At 57.0% G+C, this 22,800-nt stretch overlaps 8 protein-coding genes across 8 annotated transcripts; 7 read left to right on the plus strand and 1 right to left on the minus strand.

The window, feature by feature from the left end:
- Positions 1-416: 416 nt before the first annotated feature.
- CHGG_07356 (uncharacterized protein) lies at positions 417-884 on the plus strand (the record flags this gene model as incomplete). Its single annotated transcript, XM_001225011.1, has 1 exon — positions 417-884. The coding sequence occupies one exon, from the start codon at positions 417-419 to the stop codon at positions 882-884; it is 468 nt and encodes a 155-aa protein (XP_001225012.1).
- A 696-nt stretch (positions 885-1,580) lies between these two features.
- CHGG_07357 (uncharacterized protein) lies at positions 1,581-3,448 on the plus strand (the record flags this gene model as incomplete). The annotated part of the gene is made up of 2 exons (XM_001225012.1): positions 1,581-1,660; positions 1,729-3,448. The coding sequence occupies 2 exons, from the start codon at positions 1,581-1,583 to the stop codon at positions 3,446-3,448; spliced, it is 1,800 nt and encodes a 599-aa protein (XP_001225013.1).
- Positions 3,449-3,799: 351 nt separating this feature from the next.
- On the minus strand, positions 3,800-4,889 carry CHGG_07358 (uncharacterized protein; the record flags this gene model as incomplete). Its single annotated transcript, XM_001225013.1, has 2 exons — positions 3,800-4,794; positions 4,859-4,889. 2 exons carry the CDS (start codon positions 4,887-4,889, stop codon positions 3,800-3,802), a joined length of 1,026 nt encoding a protein of 341 aa, XP_001225014.1.
- A 592-nt stretch (positions 4,890-5,481) lies between these two features.
- CHGG_07359 (uncharacterized protein) lies at positions 5,482-8,717 on the plus strand (the record flags this gene model as incomplete). Its single annotated transcript, XM_001225014.1, has 5 exons — positions 5,482-5,508; positions 5,586-5,739; positions 5,808-6,797; positions 6,853-8,549; positions 8,643-8,717. The coding sequence occupies 5 exons, from the start codon at positions 5,482-5,484 to the stop codon at positions 8,715-8,717; spliced, it is 2,943 nt and encodes a 980-aa protein (XP_001225015.1).
- A 1,191-nt stretch (positions 8,718-9,908) lies between these two features.
- CHGG_07360 (uncharacterized protein) lies at positions 9,909-11,634 on the plus strand (the record flags this gene model as incomplete). Its single annotated transcript, XM_001225015.1, has 2 exons — positions 9,909-10,498; positions 10,566-11,634. 2 exons carry the CDS (start codon positions 9,909-9,911, stop codon positions 11,632-11,634), a joined length of 1,659 nt encoding a protein of 552 aa, XP_001225016.1.
- A 1,813-nt stretch (positions 11,635-13,447) lies between these two features.
- Positions 13,448-14,287, plus strand: CHGG_07361 (uncharacterized protein; the record flags this gene model as incomplete). Its single annotated transcript, XM_001225016.1, has 1 exon — positions 13,448-14,287. The coding sequence occupies one exon, from the start codon at positions 13,448-13,450 to the stop codon at positions 14,285-14,287; it is 840 nt and encodes a 279-aa protein (XP_001225017.1).
- Positions 14,288-15,951: 1,664 nt separating this feature from the next.
- Positions 15,952-16,983, plus strand: CHGG_07362 (uncharacterized protein; the record flags this gene model as incomplete). Its single annotated transcript, XM_001225017.1, has 1 exon — positions 15,952-16,983. One exon carries the CDS (start codon positions 15,952-15,954, stop codon positions 16,981-16,983), a length of 1,032 nt encoding a protein of 343 aa, XP_001225018.1.
- Positions 16,984-18,486: 1,503 nt separating this feature from the next.
- On the plus strand, positions 18,487-19,901 carry CHGG_07363 (uncharacterized protein; the record flags this gene model as incomplete). Its single annotated transcript, XM_001225018.1, has 4 exons — positions 18,487-18,547; positions 18,606-18,699; positions 18,766-18,977; positions 19,177-19,901. The coding sequence occupies 4 exons, from the start codon at positions 18,487-18,489 to the stop codon at positions 19,899-19,901; spliced, it is 1,092 nt and encodes a 363-aa protein (XP_001225019.1).
- Between the last annotated feature and the right edge of the window lie 2,899 nt (positions 19,902-22,800).

Raw genomic sequence — 22,800 nt, forward strand, 5'->3', positions numbered from 1 at the left:
GGGATAGGCACGCGGCAATGTCGGAGATTCTCCCAATTTGGCGCGCCCGCGGTGGGAATGCCACCAACAGGTCGCATCCCCATGCCCTACATCACCGAGGTCACAGTAAGTTGTCTCTAGCCCTCCGTCTTGTCGTATTGCTAATAGACTAGTCCGGTGGTTGGCGGACTTGTGAGTTCTAGTTGCGCAACGTTCTCGAGCTTCCAATAGTCGCTAATTACACCCCGAAGCCGACATCTTCTCCAAGTTGCTGCAAGTCAGTGCACACCCTTGTCGACAACCATCGGCGCAACACCGACTGACCTGATCAGGAACGCATAGTATGCCTTAACGGGCCCATCGACGATACCGTATCGGCAGCGATTGTAGCCCAATTGCTGTGGCTCGAGTCGGACAATCCTGATAAGCCCATCACAATGTACATCAACTCGCCTGGTGGCGAGGTGAGCTCGGGACTCGCCATTTACGACACCATGACATACATCAAGTCACCCGTCTCGACCGTATGCGTGGGCGGCGCAGCATCCATGGCCGCCATCCTTATGATAGGCGGCGAGCCCGGGAAGCGATACGCTCTGCCGCACAGCTCCATCATGGTGCATCAGCCCCTGGGCGGGACCCGCGGGCAGGCCGCCGACATCTTAATCTACGCCACTCAGATCCAGAGGTTACGGGAGCAGCTCAACAGGATCGTGCAGAAACATATCAACAAGTCGCTCGGGTACGAGAAGTACGATATGCAGGCCGTCAACGACATGATGGAGCGGGACAAGTACTTGACTGCCGAGGAGGCCAAGGAGATGGGGATCATCGACGAGATTCTGCACAAGAGAGAGAAAGGGGACGACAAGCCCGGTGTCGGCGACGGGAAGGTGAAACCATAATGCAGGCAGTCAATGACAGGGCGCGACATGGAGGGGTGCCCAAGACCACTTCGCGTTCCGAGATAATAGCGAGGAGCGGCATGCATGGAGGGCACCAGGATCCCACTTGATTTTAGCCATTGCCCTGGTCTTCGCGCTGATCAAGGTATCTATCTGCCTGCCCAAGGATGGATGGACGAGACCCCTCGTGTTGCTGAAGGTAATGAATGGACGGAAGCAGACAGTGAGTTTGGCAGAAAGAAAGTGGACAGTGGAACGCCTAGTATGTACATACCTTCTACGGCGGGAAACAGAGTCCTTTCGCTTGACTTTCCGACGGGGTTGAAAAGAGCTGCCCGATGTGCTGAAGTATACCTGACTTTCTTTCTCATGTCGAGTCACAGGAAGGTCAAAGCTCCCTGACACTTTCTCACAAGCCAATCGGGAAGCTTGTATTTCGACGAAGCTGTTGCGGGGATCTCGCGGGGACCCCTGTCTCTGTCCCTGTGACTTGGGAACACAACTATTATTTTAGCTCCGACTTCGCCCAAAAGTTCGACTCAGATTCCATTCCCAAGACAACTCACTCTTCAGACTTTGCTAGAGGGGCAATTGAGTGGTCTTTGTGTTTTTTGGTCCATTCAGATACGCCCTAGTTCTTTCTATCTTGACCAATTGGTATTTTTGTCTCTTCGTTGTTTCTCTCTAACGAGCGTCATGCTCTCTCCGTCTCTGCTGCGCACTGGCGCTCCCAGGGCCCTGGCCATGAGCCGGGTCTTGCCTTTTAGGAACCAGTAGTATGTCAAGGCCACCCTGCAATGCCACTTCTCATAGGAGCACAAACTCACCCATACCCCTACTCTAGCCGTCTCCTATCCACAACACCCCGCCGGTATGCCGACGAGAAGCTCAACCGGATTTCCTCCAAGATCACACAACCGAAGTCGCAGGGTGCCTCCCAGGCTATGCTCTACGGTACCGGCTTGACCGAGGCAGACATGTCCAAGGCCCAGGTCGGCATCTCGTCCGTCTGGTACGAGGGCAACCCCTGCAACATGCACCTGATGGAGCTCTCTGGCCATGTCCGCAACAGCATCGAAAAGGCCGGGCTCGTCCCTATGCGCTTCAACACCATCGGTGTTTCTGACGGCATCAGCATGGGCACCACGGGCATGCGCTACAGCTTGCAGAGCAGAGAGATCATCGCCGACAGCATCGAGACGGTCATGCAGGGCCAGTGGTACGACGCCAACGTGTCGCTGCCCGGCTGCGACAAGAACATGCCTGGTGTCCTGATCGCCATGGGCCGCGTCAACAGGCCTAGCATTATGGTCTACGGTGGCACCATCAAGCCGGGCTGCACCATGAAGGGCGAGCCCATCGACATCGTCAGCGCCTTCCAGGCGTACGGCCAGTACATCTCGGGCGAGATCGACGAGAAGCAGCGCTTCGACATCATCCGCAACGCCTGCCCTGGCGGCGGCGCCTGCGGTGGCATGTACACGGCCAACACCATGGCCTCGGCGATCGAGACCCTCGGCATGACCCTCCCTGGCAGCAGCAGCTTCCCGGCCGAGGACGCGCGCAAGAAGGCCGAGTGCGAGAGCGTGGGCGAGGCCATCAAGAACCTCCTCCGCGAGAACATCCGGCCTAGCGACATCCTGACCCGACAGGCGTTTGAGAACGCCATGGTCGTCGTCGGCGTGCTGGGCGGCAGCACCAACGCTGTGCTGCACCTCATCGCCATCGCCGACTCGGTCGGCATCAAGCTCACTATCGACGACTTCCAAGCCGTCTCGGACCGTATCCCTTTACTCGCCGATCTGAAGCCCTCAGGCAAGTACGTTATGGAGGACCTGTTCAAGATCGGCGGCACCCCGGCGCTGCTCAAGTTCCTCCTCAAGGAGGGCCTCCTCGACGGCTCGGGCATTACCGTGACTGGTAAGACCATGAAGGAGAACGTCGCCGACCTGCCCGGCTTCCCCGCGGACCAGCCCATCATCCGCCCCCTAAACAACCCGCTCAAGCCGACGGGCCACATCCAGATCCTGCGCGGCTCGCTCGCCCCCGGCGGGTCGGTGGGCAAGATCACGGGCAAGGAGGGCCTCCGGTTCGAGGGCACGGCCAAGGTGTACGACTACGAGGATGCCTTCATCGAGGCGCTGGAGCGGGGCGAGATCAAGAAGGGCGAGAAGACGGTGGTGGTGATCCGGTACGAGGGCCCCAAGGGCGGGCCCGGCATGCCCGAGATGCTCAAGCCCAGCTCGGCCATCATGGGCGCCGGGCTCGGCCAGGACGTCGCCCTCATCACCGACGGCCGCTTCTCCGGCGGCAGCCACGGCTTCCTCATCGGCCACATCGTGCCCGAGGCCATGGAAGGCGGGCCCATCGGCCTAGTCCGCGACGGCGACAAGATTGTCATCGACGCCGACAAGCGCGTCCTCGACCTCGAGGTGCCCGCCGACGAAATGGCGCGCCGCAAGGCCGAGTGGAAGGCCCCCGAGCCCAGGGCCAAGCGCGGTACCCTGAAGAAATACGCCTCGCTGGTCAGCGATGCCAGCCAGGGGTGTGTCACCGACAAATAGGGGTATGATGAGTAAAGGGGTATGGTTGAAAATGTGTTTCGAATTTGTGGCTGTACATATGTTTTGGGCTGGAAAAGGCGCTTGCGATTTTTCCGCTTGGCCGGTGCTAAAAGGGGATACCGGGTCAGCGGTTTATGATTTAATCGTCATGTTATTCATTTTCGCGTTGAAACAATCGTCTCCTTACAGGCGTACTTGCTGTGCTTCACGAACCACAGCCGCCTTGAAAGTTTAACAGATGCACCAACCAGTCTGAGCATGTCGCATTTTACCATCCATGGGACACAACACCCAAGTCATCCCTTGGCCCTAGGTAACCAATGTTTTTTCTCTCCCCATTACCACACCACATCACCTCTTCGCCCAAGACGTCAAAAACCTCTTCTTATCCTTCAACGTCAACCCAACCCTCTTCACCCTCCCCAACCGCGCCAACGCCTCCCCAACCCCATCCAGCAACTGCTGCTCCTCCGCCGTCGGCTGGTCCTCCGCGCGCCCCTCCCAACCACCACCACCACCACCCGCACCCCCAACCGCAGCCCCCGCCGCCCTCTCCGGCGCCCCATTCGGCGCCGCCGCCGTATTATGCACCGCCTGCGCAATGCGCACGCGCACACAATGCGTCGGCCGACCGAGCAGCTTCCACACGAAACCGGCCCACCCGGCCCAGCCGAGCACGGGGGTGGTGACGTCGGGCGGGGCGTACCGCAGGCTCAGCGGGAAGATGGCGCTCTCGGCCGGCGCGGTCAGCAGGCTGGGTCCCAGCGGCAGGATGCCCTTGCCGTTGGTCGTGCCGCATTCGGGGAAGACCGCGATGACGCGGTCCGGGAAGCGGGTGGTGAGGGCGCGGAGGGTGGTTAGCGAGGAAGGGGGGTGTTGGTTTTCCCACTCCTCGAGGGTGAGGAGTTGCGCGCTGGGGGAGAGGGCGGAGGCGATGGCGGTGAGAAGGGAGATGGGGCGGACTTTGCGGGAGGCCGGGTGCGAGGCGACGAAGATGGGGTCGAAGACGGCGGCGAGGTAGAGGGCGTCGATTGGGGAGGTGCAATTGGCGGCGATGATGGAGCGCGCGTGGGGGACGCGGGAGCGTGGTTGTTGGCTGAGCGAGCCGCGCTTGACGCCGTCGAGTTGGAGGTCTACCCACCACACCCCCGGGATCGCGAGGAGTGACCAGAGGAGGAGCTTGCGCGCGAATGTGGGGAGCAGGGGGAGGTGGTGTAGGACGAGGAAATACGCCGTTGCGTAGGTGAGGAAGAAGGGGAGGCGGGTGAGGAAGAGGATCGCGTGGAAGATGGTGGCCGGGATCGAGGAGGGTGTCGTCACCGGTAGGAAGGGGGAGATGCCGGAGCCTGTTGAGTGAGTGTTGGTTGATGATACGGATAAACAGGGTGGGTGGGATATGGGTGTAAGTACCTCTATCGCGAAACTGTGAGAACTTCTCCATGATGGGCGTTGTCTAGCTTCCTCGCTGGCTGCTGTTGACCGTCGATGTCTAAATAACTACACTCAAAGAAAATATGGCGTGCAGGCCGTTGCGTTGATTTTATGGTCGCATGCGGCTTCGGAGGTGCAGCAATGCTGTTCAGACAAAAGCTGCCCTGATGTTTCGGATGACCGGACAAAGATGGGTTGCCTACTTCAGGGTTTGGCTTGACAGAGACAGCTGTCCCTGGGAATGAATTCCTTCGATTGGGGTCTGTGGGGTGCATTGCGCGCCTACCACCCTGCTCGCTAATTAACATGTGAAGAAAAAGAAAAGAGCCAACCCTAACCCGATATGTAACAGGAACCTCTCGAGATGCATGTCGTAATTGGACCCCCCTGCTCTGGTTTGGTTGCCGGGGTGATGTTGATAAACCGAACTTTAAGCAAGCAATCTACGCCACTCCCATTGCGGAGAGACGAGCAAATAACTGCGACAAGAACCCCCCCCCCCATCATTCACGACGTCACCAACAACCACATCTGCACAGGGGGCTTTGCTCCTCTCCTACTTGCTCGTGCACTTTGTTGTCCCTCGAATGCGCATGCTCAACATGGAACCCTCCGAAAACGCGAACGCGGTACGTGCACCTTTCGACGAATTTGAAGCGTTGTCGCCCAATTCGACCTTACTTGCTAACCACAACACATCAATCAGACCCTCCGGTCGGGGCTGAGGCCTCCTCGAGTCCACGCTGGGATAGCTGGCCCAGCGGCAACCGCAACATGTCTCCAAGAGATTACCGATTCTCAACACAATTCACGGGTGCAGCAGACCGGAATCCCCCAAAAACGTACACACAAAGGAAGCGGTACGCATTACATCCTCGCCCGGACTTCCAATGCTCTGTTGATAACTGACCTGGAGGGGCCCGAGCAGTATCATACCCAGAACCGAAGCGCAAAACATTAGCAGAGCAGGCGGGCGAACCTTCCAGGCCTAGACTTCCTCCCCCAGCTGCCGGTCTATCGCGGTCTACGAGCGTTAAGGGCGCCTCGATTACCAGCCTTACCACTAATGCCACCGCCCAAACATCACGATATGGACATGGACGCACTGGCAGCTTCGCAAAAAGCGTTGGTCCCACATCTCGTCCCCCGGTATCGATGAGAGCACCGACCACGCTAGGCTTCCATCAATCCTCAACGACCCGACCACGTGGGAACACAAACACGCGGACACGGCCAGCGACTGCCATGACGAACAGAGAACTTGAGGATGAACCTGAACCGGCCAACCAGAAGAAGGGTATGCAGATCCCCGTTTTCTCAAACCTCCGTCTGCGGGATTCTATGTTGCGACGGACCATTTCTCAGCAGTCAGCGCTTTCGCAAACGCAGGAACAACGTAGAGACATCTCGTTGCTCGGCAGGCAACTCAAGGATTTGTCGCTTAATGATAAGCCCAACGAGAACTCAAAAGGGGGCCAAGTGGTCTCTAACCAATACAAGCAGCCTCCGTCCCGGCCATCCCAGTCAGAGGTCCCGACGGAGATCATAACTCCTACCGCGGTTCAACAAGACGACGCAGCCAGAGGAAACCCACTCGGGCCTGCCGACTCTCGAAACGCGCCTGCGCCAGTGCCAGCAACGCCACCAGAATCCAAAAAGTTCAACGCGGCGATGGACACAGTGCGCAAGGTCCTACAGAGTCCTTGCAAGGCGCCCTTTTCGCCGTCCAAATTGTCTGGTTCTCCGAAAAAGTCATTTCTCACTAAAGACTCGAATGTAACATCTTTTGCAGGTTGGGACGTCGACGGCCGACTAAACGAGTTTGAATCGCAATTCAAGGTGATGAAAGAGACCTTCGAGGGCACCATGACCGACAGGAAGGTCTTGGAGGAAGCGATCGACATGGCCAAGAATCGAGGTATATACCCTCAAGCCGCGAGTTCTTAGCTTAAATACTAACCACAGGGGGGTAGCGAGCGATCTCGAGAGGGAGCAACAACGGCTGATAGACCAAAACACACACCTCCAGGGCCAGCTTGACCTTCAACGACAGGAGAACCACTCACTACAGCAGGAGAAGCAATCGATGGTCCTCGAAATGGAGGCAGAACAACGAAGACAAAAATTTGAGATCGAAGATAGACAACGGGGGCACAAGCACGAAGTCGACGAAATCAGGCGTGAGTTCAAGGGCGAATTCGACCAGTTGAAGAGGGAGCATGCGCACGCTTTGGAAGCTATGGAAAGGCGCTACCGGGCGGAGTTGGCCGAGGAGCAGGCGCAGAAGTCCAGGGAGCTGCAAGATCTACGCTCAAAGCTGGGTGCAGAGCAGCAAGACATGAATTTGGATATCCTCAAGAAAGAGCGGGAAGTCCAGGAGATGCGGTCACAGGCCGAGATGCTCAGGTCCGACCTCGACCGCGAGCAAGCAATCAAGGCCACTCTCCAGCAGCAGATCGCCGAAATGACGACCACAAACATGACGCTAGAGGATCGGATGCGCGGACTGCGGGCCAAAATCGACTTCCTTGAATCGGACAGCAAGCAACAATCCGATTCGTACGCGAACATGGAGGCGCGCCTTCAGGAAGCCCTGCATGTTGCCGAGGAAGCACGGCAAAAGCTGATCAAAGAAGAAACCGAGCGCCGCGTGCTCTTCAACAAGTACCAAGAACTGAAAGGCAACATCCGCGTCATGTGCAGGGTCCGACCTGTCCTCGACTCGACAGAAGGCGAGGTCGCCAGGATAGCCTTTCCCGACGCCAAGACCTCGTCACAAATCGACGTCACCGGCCCTGAGGAGAAGAGCAGTTTGGGGGCCATCAGCCGCAAGGTGCTTCCCTTCGAGTTCGACCGCGTTTTCGACCCGCCGGTGCAGAACGAGGAGGTGTTTGGCGAGATCTCGCAGCTCGTGCAGAGCGCCCTCGACGGCTACAACGTGTGCATCTTCTGCTACGGCCAAACCGGCTCCGGCAAGACGTACACCATGTCCTCGGCAGACGGCATGATCCCGCGGGCCACGCACATGATCTACGACACCATCACCAAGCTGCAAGAGAAGTCGTGGACGTACACGATGGAAGGCAGCTTCGTTGAAGTCTACAACGAGGAGCTGCACGACCTGCTCACGCCCGGGCGCGAGGGGGACGGCCGCAAGCGGCTCGAGATCCGGCACGACGACGCGCGCAAGCAGACGACGGTGGTCAACTGCAAGACGGTGGCGCTCGACACGCCCGACAAGGTGGAGACGATGCTCAAGCAGGCGCAAAACAACCGCAGCGTGGCGGCGACCAAGGCCAACGAGCGGTCGTCGCGGTCGCACTCGGTCTTCATCCTCAAGCTGGTGGGCGAGAACAGCGCGACCAACGAGCGCTGCGAGGGCACGCTCAACCTCGTGGACCTGGCCGGCTCGGAGCGGCTCAAGCACTCGCAGGCCGAGGGCGACCGCATGAAGGAGACCCAGAACATCAACAAGAGCCTCGCGTGTCTGGGCGACGTCATCGAGGCCCTGGGCCGCGGGTCCGGCCACATCCCCTACCGCAACTCCAAGCTCACCCACCTGCTACAGTACTCGCTGGGCGGGAACTCTAAGACGCTCATGTTTGTCATGGTTAGTCCGCTGGAGGCGCACTTGAAGGAGACGATTACGAGTTTGCGGTTTGCGACGAAGGTGAGTTTTTTTTTTTTTTTATGCTCTGTTCCTCCAGTGATGGAAGGAAGGGTTATTTATTCATGGATTGGGACTAACGGCGTTGTGTGTTAGGTGCATAATACCCATATTGGCACGGCCAAGTCGACCAAGAAGTTGACAGCTGGGTCGCCCGAGTCGGGTCGTTGAGTGCTGAGTCGAGTGTGGGCGAGGTAGTGTGTTGTGTTGCGAGGCGGTGTTGTGAGAGTGTTTGTTGTTGATGGGAGATGGGAGGCGTCGGGCGGCAGTTTCAATGTTTATGATACCATGACTCACTCTATAGTATTTACCCCGTAGATCGCGCAGCGGGTAGCGATGTCGAGTATTGTTTTTTGTTTTGGGAGGAGGGTGTTGGCTCGGTTTTCAGGGGCTGACTGGTCGCCGCTGTGTTTCGGGGGTTTGGGTTGGGGTTAGGGGGGTTGTATCTTGGGAATGGTGGCTAGCTGTCCTTTTTTCTTTCGTTTTTTTATTTTTTATCAACCTCCCTGAATGTGGATATCACTTTGATCCTTGGCGATATGGTTGCGAGTCGTTTGATCCGGCGTTGGTGATACTTTGGGTTCATCGCATCAGGATCCATCTCATGTCTTCTTGGCAAACACAGCCTCCTCTCTGGTCAACAAAGAGCCGTTGGATGGTCAAGGAAGCGGCCATGTTAAAAGGAAAGCCAAGCCCCGATCTTTCGTGGTTGCTGGGAAATCTTATTGGGAACCTCCGACACGGACGGTAAAAGTGAAAGACATTGCCGCCCTCGTAAAACGTCAGCGCATCCTCCCAACATTAACACGACCTCGGACGTCGGCGCAGCGCGCAAGCCGGGATCCTGGACGGCGGTCCGATCTTTTTTTTTCGGCCTGCCGACTGAGCTCGCGCTCCGGCCTTGATCCTTGAGGAGCTCAGCCTGTTAGCGGGGTCGGCAAGTGGCGGCTCCGACTTGACATCCCACAATGGAACCAGCGTCGCATTCAACTCCTCCCGTCTTACACAACTGCCGGAACGAACTGTCAAGATGCTCCGACCATCATCGTGGATGTGGGATTATAAAGGATCCAGGTTTGCGCGATAAGTGATGTTAGTTTGTCGCTCTTCTCATCTGTTCATCGATATCTCTTCAGCATCATCTGCCCACTTGAAGAAAGAAAGTTACAATGACGCACGACTGTGACGTCCTCATCGTCGGCGCAGGCCCGGTCGGCACGGCTCTTGCGCTGGAACTCGCCCTGCACCGTGTTTCCTGTCGCATAATCGACCGGGAACCGATCCCGGAACGACAAAAGCCGGGCATTGGTCATGCAGCCCCGGACGCTAGAACTCCTGAACCGCCATGGAGCCGCCGACGCCATGGTGCAGCGAGGTCGCATCCTCCGAGGCATGCAAGTGTTTATCAATAAGGGGCTTGCCTCCACCGTCATTCTTGATGACCTCGGCACCACCGACACCGAGTTCACCTTACCTCTGAACGTCTCTCAGGTCGAAACCGAGAGGTTCCTGGATACATGTCTCGACAAGTACAACATCAAGGTCGAGCGCCCCGTCGCCGCCACCCGCATCATCCAAGACGATTCGGGAGTTACCATCACCCTCGAACGCCCGGATGGGAAGGTCGAGACAATCCGCTCCAAGTACGTCGTTGGCTGCGACGGCGCCCATAGCACGGTCCGCCACGCCTCCGACAAGATGACTTTCCCCGGCGGCGCCTACCCCCAAGACTTCGTCCTCTGCGACACGCGCCTGCGTGATTCCTGCATTCCCGTAGATCGCCTGTCTCTCGCCCTCAACAACAAGGGCATGGTCGCCATCTTCCCTCTGACACGACGTCGTCGCGTAGTCGCCACGCGCAGCTCCATCCGCATGGAGAACCAGCAAGAGCCAGAAGCCACGCCCACCCTCGCCGAGCTGCAAGCCTACTTCACCACCATGACCCCCGCCGGGTCCGGCACGCTCGACGACGCCACCTGGCTCACGCGCTTCCGCCTCCACCACCGCTGCGTCAGCCAGTATTTTGACGGGCGCCTCTTCGTCGCTCGTCACGGCCGCCCACATCCAAGTCGGCCTCGCCGCCGCCGCCCCTCGCCGCCATCCACGACGACCATCCAACAAGGGAGTAGACGGCTCGGCTCACCGCACCTTTCCCCTCGCAGGCTCAGACTTCAACCCATCCGCACCACCAGCGACCAACACCACCACCACCCACCACCACCACCCTTGCCGCCCGCCGACGTCCTTCCTCGACAGCTACGACCTCGAGCAGCGTCCCGTCGGCCAGGCCCTGCTGCGCGGCACCGACCGCCTCTTCACCTTCATGACCGCGCCAGGCGCCCTTTTCGTGCACATCCGCAACTTTGTCCTGCGCCACGTCGCCCCGCGCGTGGCGCGCAGCGCTGCGCGCCGACGGCAGATGTTCCTGTTCATGTCGCAGTTTGGGGTGAACTATCGCGGGCGGACGAGCTTGGTGGGTGAGGCGGGCCGTGGTGGTGGTTGGTTTGGGGGCGCGGGGATTAGGGGCGGGGATCGTTTGCCGGATGGGGTGGTGCGTGTTGGTGGTGGCGGTGATGGTGATGGTGATGGGAATGGGGAGAAGACGAGTCTGCAGAGGATGTGTGTTGGCGCGCCGCATCACTTGTTGCTGTTCTCCGGCGATGCGGCGAGGGGCGGCCGGGGGGAGGCCGACTTGGCCATGGCGGCGGAGAGCGTGGTGCAGGCTTGCTGGGCGGAGGTTCAGGTGCACTACATTGCCGGGGATGAGAGGGCGGCGCAGGGCGAGGACTGGTACGCGGACCCCCGCGGCGAGCTGCACCGCTTGTTTGGTTTTGGGAAGAAGGCTGGTTATGTGCTGGTCCGGCCGGACGGGTATGTTGCGCATATCGGGCCGCTGGCGAAGTTGCCGCAGTTGCTGTCGTTTTTGGAGGCGTATCTGGTCTCGTCGGTCGTCACCCCCCGCCGGGCACGCTTCGGGTTCGTGTATCCCCTTGCGTGGGCGGTGGTGGGTGCTTGTCTGGCTGTCAACCGGAAGTGGGTGGCAGAGGTTGCTCAGAGGCTTTGGCATGTTGCCTCTGGTCGAGCTTGATGGCGGGCTTTCCCCTTTTCTCGTCCTTTTTTTTTTTTTCTCTGCTCATTGTATACCCTGTACACTAGTTGTTTGAATGTATCATCTTGGTTAGCAGGTAGCGTTTGCTTTTATATTCCATGTACAATTACAAATCGGGGTCCTTGGGATTCCCAGAGCCATATGGATACTCTTGTTGACGTTTCCTATGCGCATGCCAGTCAACAAGAATGTCTGTTTAGGTAGTTGAGCCGGTCAGGTCTGCTGATGATTGCAAGATCCCTTTCATCCCACACCCGGCTACCGCCTCCTTTATCACCCGTTCCCCCGGGCGCCCAGATGCCGCTACGGGTGCGGCAGCGGTTAATATTGGGAGTCAGCCGAGTTCGAGACGTGGTCTCCCTACATAGATAAATACCACGGGGGTTGTCGTAGCCACCCACCCCTTAGCTGCGTGGTACCTAGGGTTAGACGGCAAGCCTTTTGTATTTGTATTTGTATTTTTCTTTAGTAGTCACTGCAAAGCTGCGAGTTTCGTCTTCCAAAAATGAGGCGACAGCAACTCCCAATCCGCCATTACGGTCAAAGTAATAATATCACTTTGACTCGTCTCTCTTGTCCTCTCACAGTAACCTGATACAATCCCAACTACATGTCTGCCAGATGAGTATTGCCAATCTTGTTACTCTATTTTTCTTCTTCTTTCAATGGCGAGCTATGAAAGTGCCGAGACTCAAGTCTTCGAGGTCTCCTTGCCCAACTCCAACGTACTCAACATAGCATCTATACTTTTTACCGTTGGCTCCAAAGCAGTTAGCAAGAAGACCGGTAACGAGTAAAACTTCATCTCCATGAAATTTATACTTCGCCAAACACTGGAGGAAGCGTGCAAATATCTCACTCGGGCGGGAAAGACGTCTGGTTTCAACAGCTCTTGGATGCTGTGGAACGTGAGAACAGTGGGACAAAACCCAGCAGACCGGCGCCGTAATACGACGGGATACTCGGAGGGTTGAAAAAACCCGCTGAGTGTAACACTCGTCTAATTTTACAACTTTTCTTACATCTAACTAACTATATCATTGTTCAGCTAATACTAGATACTGATCCCGCTCTTTAATTTATTTTCCATGCCGGTGAAAACCGCCGTTTATAGAATGTTTGTGATTAATTGAAACAAGGTCGTTATACCGCAGCTCGGTTTTACATTCCATGTCGAGGCTGTGGTTGTGGTGGTCCTGGTTGAATGTTTCGGCCATGATTTTGGTGGGGTCAGGGTGCTCTTAATATCCGCTCTTATCTGCAGCTCGATTCGGTTCCCAATGTGACAATGCCATACTCCGGTGAGCCCACTCGAATCCCGACGAATGCCCCGGAACTAGTCGGCATAATCGCCATCCACACCACGAAGCCACTTCAGACAACAACCCAGTCCACGCCGGCCAGTGAGCTCACCAGCGCCAATCTCAGACGTTCCTCACCTCACCAATACAAATATTTCTTTTTTTTCCTTCCCCAATTAGCGCCATCATTTGTTAGGCCATTGGCTTTTTATGCCGATCCCTGCCCAACCTTTTGCAATATCGAGAACCACAAAAAACCTTATCACCACCATTCGAGCTGAAACACGTCCCAAACCAACATCGGTTCTTCACCGTCACTATGTAACCCCTATCCACCCCCCGGTCGCGCTCACACCCAAGCTCTCCTTTTAACCCATAACTACAGCCCGCCAGCCAGCCGGCCGCCATCAATTGCCCACCCCAACCCAACCAACTCCAACCCAACCGATCAGCCACCCACAACCTACGGCACCAAACCAAACCACCGCACCATGGGCAGCAACAGCATGTTCGACGAACAGCCCAGCCTGATCCAGATCTTCGACCCGGACACGGCACCCACCCCGACGCCACCCACCCCGCTGGTCCTGATCCACGACGGCGGCGGCACCATCTTCTCGTACCACTGCCTGGGCGAGCTGGGCCGCACCGTGCACGGCATCGCGAACCCCCACTACGAGTCCGCCCAGCCCTGGGCGGGCGGCATCCCCGAGATGGCCCGCCAGTACCTGGCCTATGTCGAGTCCGTCATCGCGCCCGGGGGCGAGGTGATTCTTGGTGGGTGGTCCCTGGGCGGGCTGCTCGCGCTGGAGATGGCGGCGCAGGCGGCCGCTGCTGACCAGGGGCGGAGGATCCGGGTGGTGGGCATTCTGATGGTGGATTCGGTGTGTCCGGTGGCGCCGGCGGAGGGCGCGCCGCGCCCGGCGCTGGTGGTGCCGCATGCGGTGCAGTGGCATGAGCATACGCGCCCGGAGACGCGCGAGAAGGTGACGTGGTGCTTTGCCGAGGCGGTGCGCATGGTGGGGGAGTGGACGCTGCCGGTGTGGGAGGGCAAGGCCGGGGGTGGGCCGAGCCCGCCGCCCGTGGTGATGCTGCGCGCGCGGGAGAGGGTGCCCGTGGAGGTAGGGGTGAGCAGGGTGGACTTGCACCGGTCGGATCGGCTGCTGGGGTGGGGGGGTTATAGGAAGGATCTGATCAAGGAGATCATTGATATCCCGGGGCATCATTATAATGTTTTTGATACCGAGGATAACTTGGATGCGGCTACCGAGGCGATTATGACGGCTTGTTCGGTGATTGAAAGGTTGGATGCTAGCCGGGCGTTTTCCTGAGTTTGGCTTGGGGGCAGGGATGAGCGAGAGGTTTTCGGGATTGGAGCGTGTTTGTCTTGGGAGCACGATGCGGGCAGGCTGGGACTGAGCGGGAAACAAGCGATGTTGGATTTCCGTAGAGACCATCTTTGATAGACCAAATGGATATAGAAACTGTCTTTCCTACCCACTGTTTATTCGCCGGACTTTAGTCAGTCTAGTGATATCGCGGCTGTGTATCGTCAATGCCGTTCGGTTCAAGAGATAACCACTTGTTGTCCGTAGCTCATCACTGGCACCTAGCCCCCCTCTGTGCGCAACCCTTGAACAATAGCGAGGTGGTCATAGGAACCATGACCTGCTTCTGTAGCCTCTGTCCTCACCAGCTTTACTGTTTTCCTAACAACCATGTTTGATTTTCACCTGGTTAGATCAAATCTTAAAAGTCACCTCTCCGAGCTAGCTTCGATCTTCCGCTTTACTAATAAGACTGATGTATCTTGGACATCCATTTCGGTGTTACGGATGAGATACCCGTGGTAAATTGCCATACTATTCATCGAATATCAAAAGTTGGTTGGCTGGTGTTTTAAGTGATCAGCGACGCATTTTCTCTCCACCTCCCAAGCTCGTTTACACGCACTTCTTGCCTTACTCGAGAGGGGTAACGGCACGGTGGCTCGCAAAGTTGAAGAGCAAACTTGAGATGCAGTCCACCAGCGAACTGGCGAGGCAGTTGCTTGAGCCTGACGAGCGAGGACATGGGAGCGCCAAGAGAGAGCGATGATTCGAACATTTCTGTGTGACACCACAACCTTGGCGGCATCTGAAGTGGAACTCGGAAAATCGGTCGTTGGGGAAATCTAGGTGTTGATTGGTGGACATTTGAGGACCGACTCGGAGCGGAACGGTGACTCAATGTTGCGGCTGAGGCCACACTGAAATCCGAGCTCCATATCACGTGCGCGAGAAAGGCAAAGTGGGGCGCTGCAGATTGCAGGCGTGCACAGACCAGCAACACAGGCCTATATATTCTTCGCCTGGCCGCCAAATTCTGGAACTCTTTTCTTTTCTTCTTTAGCTCTCTTTGCCTTTTGGCTTAGATCAAGTGTAGTATCTGTTCTTTTCAGTTTAATCTCTGAAACTGCTCTACGGAGTAGATTTATTTGATTAAATTAATTTTTGTCCCTCGGGACTCAGTCCACTCGGCTTGCCGAGCCTGAATCCCACCGTGTCTCCAGTATTACACTGCCTCTGGACGACGCAAACCTTTTTCATTGCATTCTCGGGCTCTGCTTGGGATGTGGGGAAGAAGATTATGAAGCGCGACCTGTCCTGCAGTTGAGCGGCGCGCCATGCCCCTGCTGATAGGTAGCCTGATTGAAGGGTTTGGAACCAGGAGCGCAAGTCCAGAAAACGCCTTGGCTCGAACCCTAAATTGACTGTTCCAACACAACACAGCAATACATTCAAAGCGTACGCTTTGTTCAGCTGCTTCGCGATTTTGTTCAGTATGAACAATCCCGTCTTCGACGCCGGGTAAGTGACCTGCTTGTGACGTCGGTGGAGCGCGGGCAGCCTCGACCATCTATTTCTCGACGCCATTCGGATTTTCGACCGGCCATTTCGAGATGCATTTTACGAATCACCTACACGTTCATTGATACCCCCCATCTATTCTTATCATGGCGGGCCTCGCGGCTTCACGACACGCCACATTCCCGCGACGACCGACACGAAATGGCGATTATGCAGCCGCCGGCAACCTCGCGGTCACCCCGGCCCCAACGGGGGGCAACACCAACAACCCCATCCCCCGCTCCCCATCACCACCACCACCACGACCCCACCACGCGACAACAACACACACCGCCACCGCCGACGCCAAACGCGAGGTCGCGCGCCGCGAGCTGGCCCGCTACACCAAGATCGTCCGGCGGCTGCAGTGGAAGCTTCCCTTCCTCGCGCAGGGGTACCGGCTGGCGGTGGACCGGGTGGGCGCGGACCCGCTGGCGGTGTCGGAGGCGGAGCTGATGTTCAAGCTCGACTTCTTCGAGTACTACATGCTGGTGGAGCGCGCGCTGGTGCACCTGCTGGGGGTGTTTGGCGTCGAGGTGCCGCGGTTTGGGGTTGGGGTGGGGGTTGTGGGGGTTGCTGGTGGTGGTGGTGGTGGGGGGGCGGATGCGATGGAGATGGATATGGATAAGAGTAGGAGTAGGAGTGATAACAACAACGGCGGGAGGGGTCTTGGGGCGAGTGTGTGGCGCGAGGGCAGGCACCGGTATCATGCCAATGTGCTGGCGGCGCTGGACCGGGAGGAGAACCCGCTGCATGGTGCGCTCGGGACTGGGGAGGTGAGGGCGCAGCTGGGGAGGGCCAAGGATTTGCGGAATAGGTGGAAGACGGCGGCGGATGAGCCCGAGCCTGATCAGGGCCCCCGGGGTAGGTCCCCCGCAAAGGGCGGGGCGAGCTCGGAGAGGGAGTGGCGGTCTAGGAAGGTCGCTGCGCCGCTGGACTCGTACCGGCTCGAGCACATGTTGGAGGTCATCTTTCAAGGGTTTGACAAGGGGTTTAGGATTGCTGAGGAGTACGTGAGGGGCGAGCAGGATGCGGATATGCCCGACAAAGATGCGAGGGCGATGGATTGGACTGTCATCGGGAATGAGGAGGATCAGTGGGAGTTTATGGTGGAGGCTATGGACTGGGAGGCGGTTTGAACCGCCGGCCTCCTTGTGATGATTCTTTTGGTTACGGTTTGGCTATGTGGATTACATCTTTTGATCAAGCATTCCTACGGCAGGATAGTATATACCCAACCGCATCATCATATTCACCCATTTCCCTCCAAAGACTGTTTGGTCTTGGCCTAATATCCGGTGCTGATGCTGCGACTCATGGCCTGAATATCGAGCCCTGGTCACAAATATGCCACAAATAACCGCTCCCCAGGCGTCCGGACTTAAAGTTAGGCAACGGCCCGACCATGTTTCCCAAGCTGACAGAAGGAAGCCGCCGCCGCCCAAACACGCGCCGATCATACCAGTTACAACGGCCGCGAGATCCTTCGCCGAACAACTTGTCAGCTCGTGTCTGCATGTCTCGACAATTTCGTGGCTCAAGTCGGCGCGCGTGGTGCTCACCAACTCATCATCACCCCGTTTTCTGTTTTTGACTGGTGTCCAACAGGGCTGGGCATCCTCCGTACAGTTCATAGTTAGCTGACCAAAAGGGGAATTATTTCCCAGCAATGACATGTCGGGCCTCCCGTAAGTAACGTTGCTGCGAAGAGCCCCCTCGTTCATGTAGTTCTCCATTGTATTGTTTACACCGTGTAAATGAAGAATCCGATGCCTGGCAACTGGCTTCACTGTGAACCGGTCTATTCTGAATCAGTTGGTGGCAACGGTTGAGCACGGCATCGACCGGAAATGTGCCGTCTCTACCCTACAGCGACGGAGCCGAGCCGACCGGGAGGTGCTGTTCGGCATTCCGACGGAAGCACCGGCGCCGCCCCGCCGGTGCCCAAGCCCAATGTTTTGCAGTGGACGTAAATAACACTGGCAGTGCTGCGGTTGTCTCACTGTCAGTGGCAACCGGGGCCTATAGGTGCTGAGAGGTGCCATCACAGCGAGGCATCGGCTAGCCGGTAGATGATCGGCGCTCTGCCGACCTCGTATTGCAACGGTTAATTCTCCGCCGTGCCACTTTTTGATGGAGCACAAGGAAAAACTGGAGACCCCGCTGCAGTGTTGGCAGTGCGGCGGGTGCGCATGTGCTTGTTGGAATACGAAGACGGCAGGCATAGCTGCAGCTGCATCGGCTTCTTGCTGTTCGCATGCATTTGCGAGCAAGTCACGATGGCGCCGGAAACAGAATAAGGCGAGGGATGCAGCTTGGCAGCCTAACAGCCTACCGTTCGGGGGTGTGAACAGGGTTCAATGCCGGTTCTCGAACTTGGACCATGACGACACGGGAAGGAGCTTGTCGTATCGACGACAACCACGGTGTAGCGGGGGAGGAAGGTATGAAGGGCATGAAGGGTAGCAACACCACAACCACGATTTTCCTATAAATGAAGCTTCAGAACCTCGTTCAACCTGCTCTTCTCTCACCATCATCATCATCAGCTCACAACTTGGATTACCAGACTACTACCACTCACCAAACATCTTCAGACATCTTGCAATAGTCTATCCACCAGACCCAACTTCACCATCACCATGCAGTTCTCCAAGATTCTCAGCATTTTCTCGCTCGCCGCGGCCACCTCGGCCGTTACCGGTCCGCCAACACCCATCCTCTCCGTTCATATCCATGCAAACAACTAACACTGACGTAGTGAGCTACGATGAGGGCTACGACAGGGCTGATCGTTCCCTGACGGAGGTTGCTTGCTCGGACGGTACTAACGGCCTGATGTGGAAGTACAACTGGTAAGTCAAGACCGGCTGTTCCTTAAATAGACTACCATAGAGACCACAAGGCTAACATCATTATAGGAAGGTTCTGGGTGACGTTACGGGCTTCCCCAACATCGGCGGCTCTGATTCCATCCCCGGCTGGAACTCCCCCAACTGCGGCACATGCTGGTCGGTGAGCTACAACGGCAACACGATTCACGTTGTGGCCGTTGACCACGCCGGCGCTGGCCTCAACCTTGGCCTCAATGCCTTCAACAAGTTAACGAACAACCACGGCGTCGAGTTGGGTCGTATTGAGGCTACGGTGCAGCAGGTGGCTCTCAGCAACTGCGGCCTCTAGGGGGTTTGAGAAATGTACGAAGCATCAAGGGTTGGCATCATTGGGTTGGTTTGGATTCATTGCATTAGTATCATGGACGTTTAGCCATGATCTCGGATTTATAACGCAGTAATGAGATTAAGATTCTTCAATTCCATGTTCCCAATGAGTCCGAAGTGCTAGGAATGAGGCCATATCGGCGAGCATCACTGTGGAGTACCAGTGGCCGAGCCCTTCATACGCCTTCCATTCGGTATCCATACCAACGGCAGCCAAGCACTCGGACGCCGCCTTCCCACGAGTAACCGGGACCTTGTCATCCTCAATCCCATGCCCTAGAAACACCGGCGTATCGAACGACTGCGGACGGCCAGCCGGCGGCTTCCCCTCCAACTCCAGCATCTCCCTCAACACCCTTACCACCTTCCCCTCCATAGCTACCTCCTCCTCCTCCTCCTCGTCCTCCTCATCCCTCTCAAACGGATCAAACCCCCCATCCCCCTCGCCCAAAACCCCCCTAACCCCGGCCTCAAAAACCAACCACCCGCACATCCCCCAAAACCCCGCCAGCGCCGGCCCCTCCCACAACAGCAGCGCCACCAACCCCGCCGCGCACCCCTGGCTCAGCCCCCCCAGCACCACGTTGTGCGGCCCGCCCACCGCCGCCGCCTCGGCGCGGATGAGCCCGTGGAGATGCCGCACCGTGTCGCGCAGGCCGGGGGCGCAGCGCCATTCTTCGGTGGTGGTGCTGGTGGTGAGGGAGGGGGGGAAGGTTGAGGTGCCAGCTGTCGAACCATTGGTGGATGATGCTGCGGGCGTATATGGTGGCGCCGTGAACGGGGGCGAGCCGTACGACGAATCTGTTTTCGCCTTGGAGGGTGCGGAGGGTGGTTAGAGAGGTGCTGGGCGATGGGAATTTGTTCGGGATATGATGGAATGGCGTTGGTGTTCTGATGTGAGTAGCGATATGAAAGGGGGTGAGATGAAGTCCTGGCCGAAGGTATCCCAGCTTAGGCCGCGGCCGTGGAGGAGGATAAAGGTCTGTCGGTGGGGAAGTGAGAGGGGTGGTATGGAGCGGGCGGGTGGAAAGAAACCTGGTGGATCGGGGGCCATCTTGTCGGTTTCAGGGTAGGTTGTTGATAAGTTGCCGTGGGTATGGTTTTATGGCTATTAATGAGGTTGTCAATGCCGTTCAATGTCAATGTTGTCGGGAGTCGTCAAATAACGGAGTGAAACCCACAAAAATCAGGATGCTTTAGTACAGAGATGCCGGTCAACCGCAAGGGAAGTGGTCCTAGGACTTCAAGTATCTCACGAGCCTTCAACCCATAACGTGATTTCGGTCCTTTGGTGACAAGATAGTAACGAGTTCGAGGCCAAGAGGCGTTCCTGCTGCACGATCATGCCCTCCGGTGCCAAGCACCGGGCCACCATCCAATGGCATGTTTGTTGGCCGAGCCCACAGCGAGACATCAAGGTCCCCGCTCCTCGTCCTCAACTCCACCACCTAACTTCACGAAGGACGAAGCCACTTTCTATATATTATATCTAGCAAGACATCGCACTTGGTAAGATATTGGGGCCAACTTGGGAATATTCGCCTCCATAAATTGTCTCGACCTAGCTTCAGCCTGGCAACCGTACCGAGCCCCTCGCATCATATGCCAGCAGCTTCGTTTCATAATTACTTTCTATTTCCAAGAACTTAGATGTGTTTTGCTGTACGAATCGTTCAACGTCGCCCCCGGTGTGCCTTCTCGACGGGCTCATGAACTAACCTGCCCATGGCCGCCGACCCGTGCTACTTCTCACCCGAGCGGGTGGATGTTGCTCTCCTCGCTCTAAGACCAAGAGTTGCACGCTATGGGGATTAAACATTGGACGAGCTGTAGTAACCAAGCTAGGTCCATACCTACCTATCCGACTACTTCTGCCCCTTACCCCTGAGCAACCCCATCCCGTCCTGGGCCGCCCAAACAAAGTTGCACGCCCAAAAACGAGAACGAGAAGCAAACAAGCTACCCAAGGAACCACCACCAATAGGCCCGACCTCTGCGGCGACACCGACGACGCATACTGTATGTAGCATGTCACCACACTGCACCAACGCCGCCTCCATACTCCAAGACCGTAGTTCAGGACAAACTGCTCGGTTCCTTCAGACGGTGCTGATTAGCACCGCTTGCAGACGGGCACCTCACCCTCCCGCCAGACCTGGGGGGAATGAGGATGTGGGGAACTGTGATCGTTGGCCCAGATAGACGAGGTGAGGTCTTTGCCCAAGAGGTAGAGAAGAGTTTGGGTGGGATGGGTTTGGTTCGGCGTTTTCGGTGTTTCTTATTCACTGTGCAAGGAGATTCATGGGTGTCGGAGTTCAAGCGGAGTTCCTAGCAAGTTCCGTCCTTCGTGGCTACTGTTGATGATGATCTCTTCAGATCGGGCATCTCAAGGGCTACGGAGTTGAGGTATTTGGGGTACAGCAAGCTGAGGCTCTAATGCAGCACAACCAGCATGCCATGCATGACGGGCCGACTGCGTAAGCGACACATATAAACAACAACATCGGGTGTGACCGGCCGCCCACTTCCCTACCCGCACGCGGAAGCGGCCTCTCGTCTCAGATCCATCTCTTTGGCATTCCTGGCCAATGACCATGTCTGAGATTCGCGAAGGGCGGTGTTCAGGTAGGGGATCTCGACCAGCGTTGACTAGCGCGACGCAGGCACGCCAGGGGCAAAGGACCGACTGATGATGCGCGTCAACTACTAATAGCGCAAAGGCGCGGGAGGAGTGTATAGAATGGGAACAGTTCTTGTCGTTCGCCGAAGTCGCCGCCCGGCTTGGTTCCCCTTTCCGGACAGGAGCGACACCGCCCTGCAACCGAACCTTGCTCCGGTCTCCGGACGCCGGCATTCCCCGCGCATGTGTTGAGATCAGGACCTTATGCTGTCGACCGTTGGGGGCTTCGGGCGGTCCTACAGGAGGATCGCGGAGAAATAACCTGGAGAAAACAAGACGGCTAGCACGAACATCGGCCCGAAGGGCTTGGTTCAGTAGAACCTATGGGTTAGCGTGGTGTAAGAACTGAGGTGGCAGCTCGTTCGGGCAAGCTTGGACATAGTTGTTGTCGTGATAATAGAGTAGCGAAGCAACCCCGCTCTCATCCACTTCGGCCCTACCTGATATGCAAAGGGTTGAAAAGCTTGCTTGACGATGCTGGGTTGGGGGTTGAGGCACAGGATATCCTACCCCACAATCTGGCCGAAGTCAAAATCTGGGGTAGACTGCTGGGAGTGGGTGTGCCTGGACGGGGCCGCGATGCAGCAATACTGTGTAATAAAGGTCAACGGCGCTTTTAAAACTGTGAGCGCTAATGCATCAAGGGATCGAAAGGTTGCGGGGTTCCGTTTCGAGGTTGGCATTCGTGCCAAAGCACGAATATTTCGGAGTCGAGGCCGAATGGCCAATTCGAGTCGCAATCACAAGGCTGGAATCCAGGCTCAGCCCTATTGCTAGATTAGCGAAAGCGACACAGCGCGTTTTAGGCCGCCGAGCGAGGAGTGCGTAACACGGCATGATTTGGAAATTCGGAAGTTTAATGTTGCAGTTCAGCTTCCATCTGAAGATGGAAGCCAAGGAATGAGGCTTCGATCTCACTTTTTTGGGTGCGTTTTGATGCGGGGCGGTTTTCAAAAGGACAACGGGCTGAAAGCGAAGCCTTGTCGGCCCTATTGTGGGGCCACGGCGAGAGAGCGTTGCCATCCCTCCGCATTCCACGCCCACACATCGCGCAA

The sequence above is a fragment of the Chaetomium globosum genome, genomic scaffold (assembly GCF_000143365.1).
Source record: "Chaetomium globosum CBS 148.51 scaffold_5 genomic scaffold, whole genome shotgun sequence".
Classification (NCBI taxonomy): Eukaryota; Fungi; Ascomycota; class Sordariomycetes; order Sordariales; family Chaetomiaceae; genus Chaetomium; species Chaetomium globosum.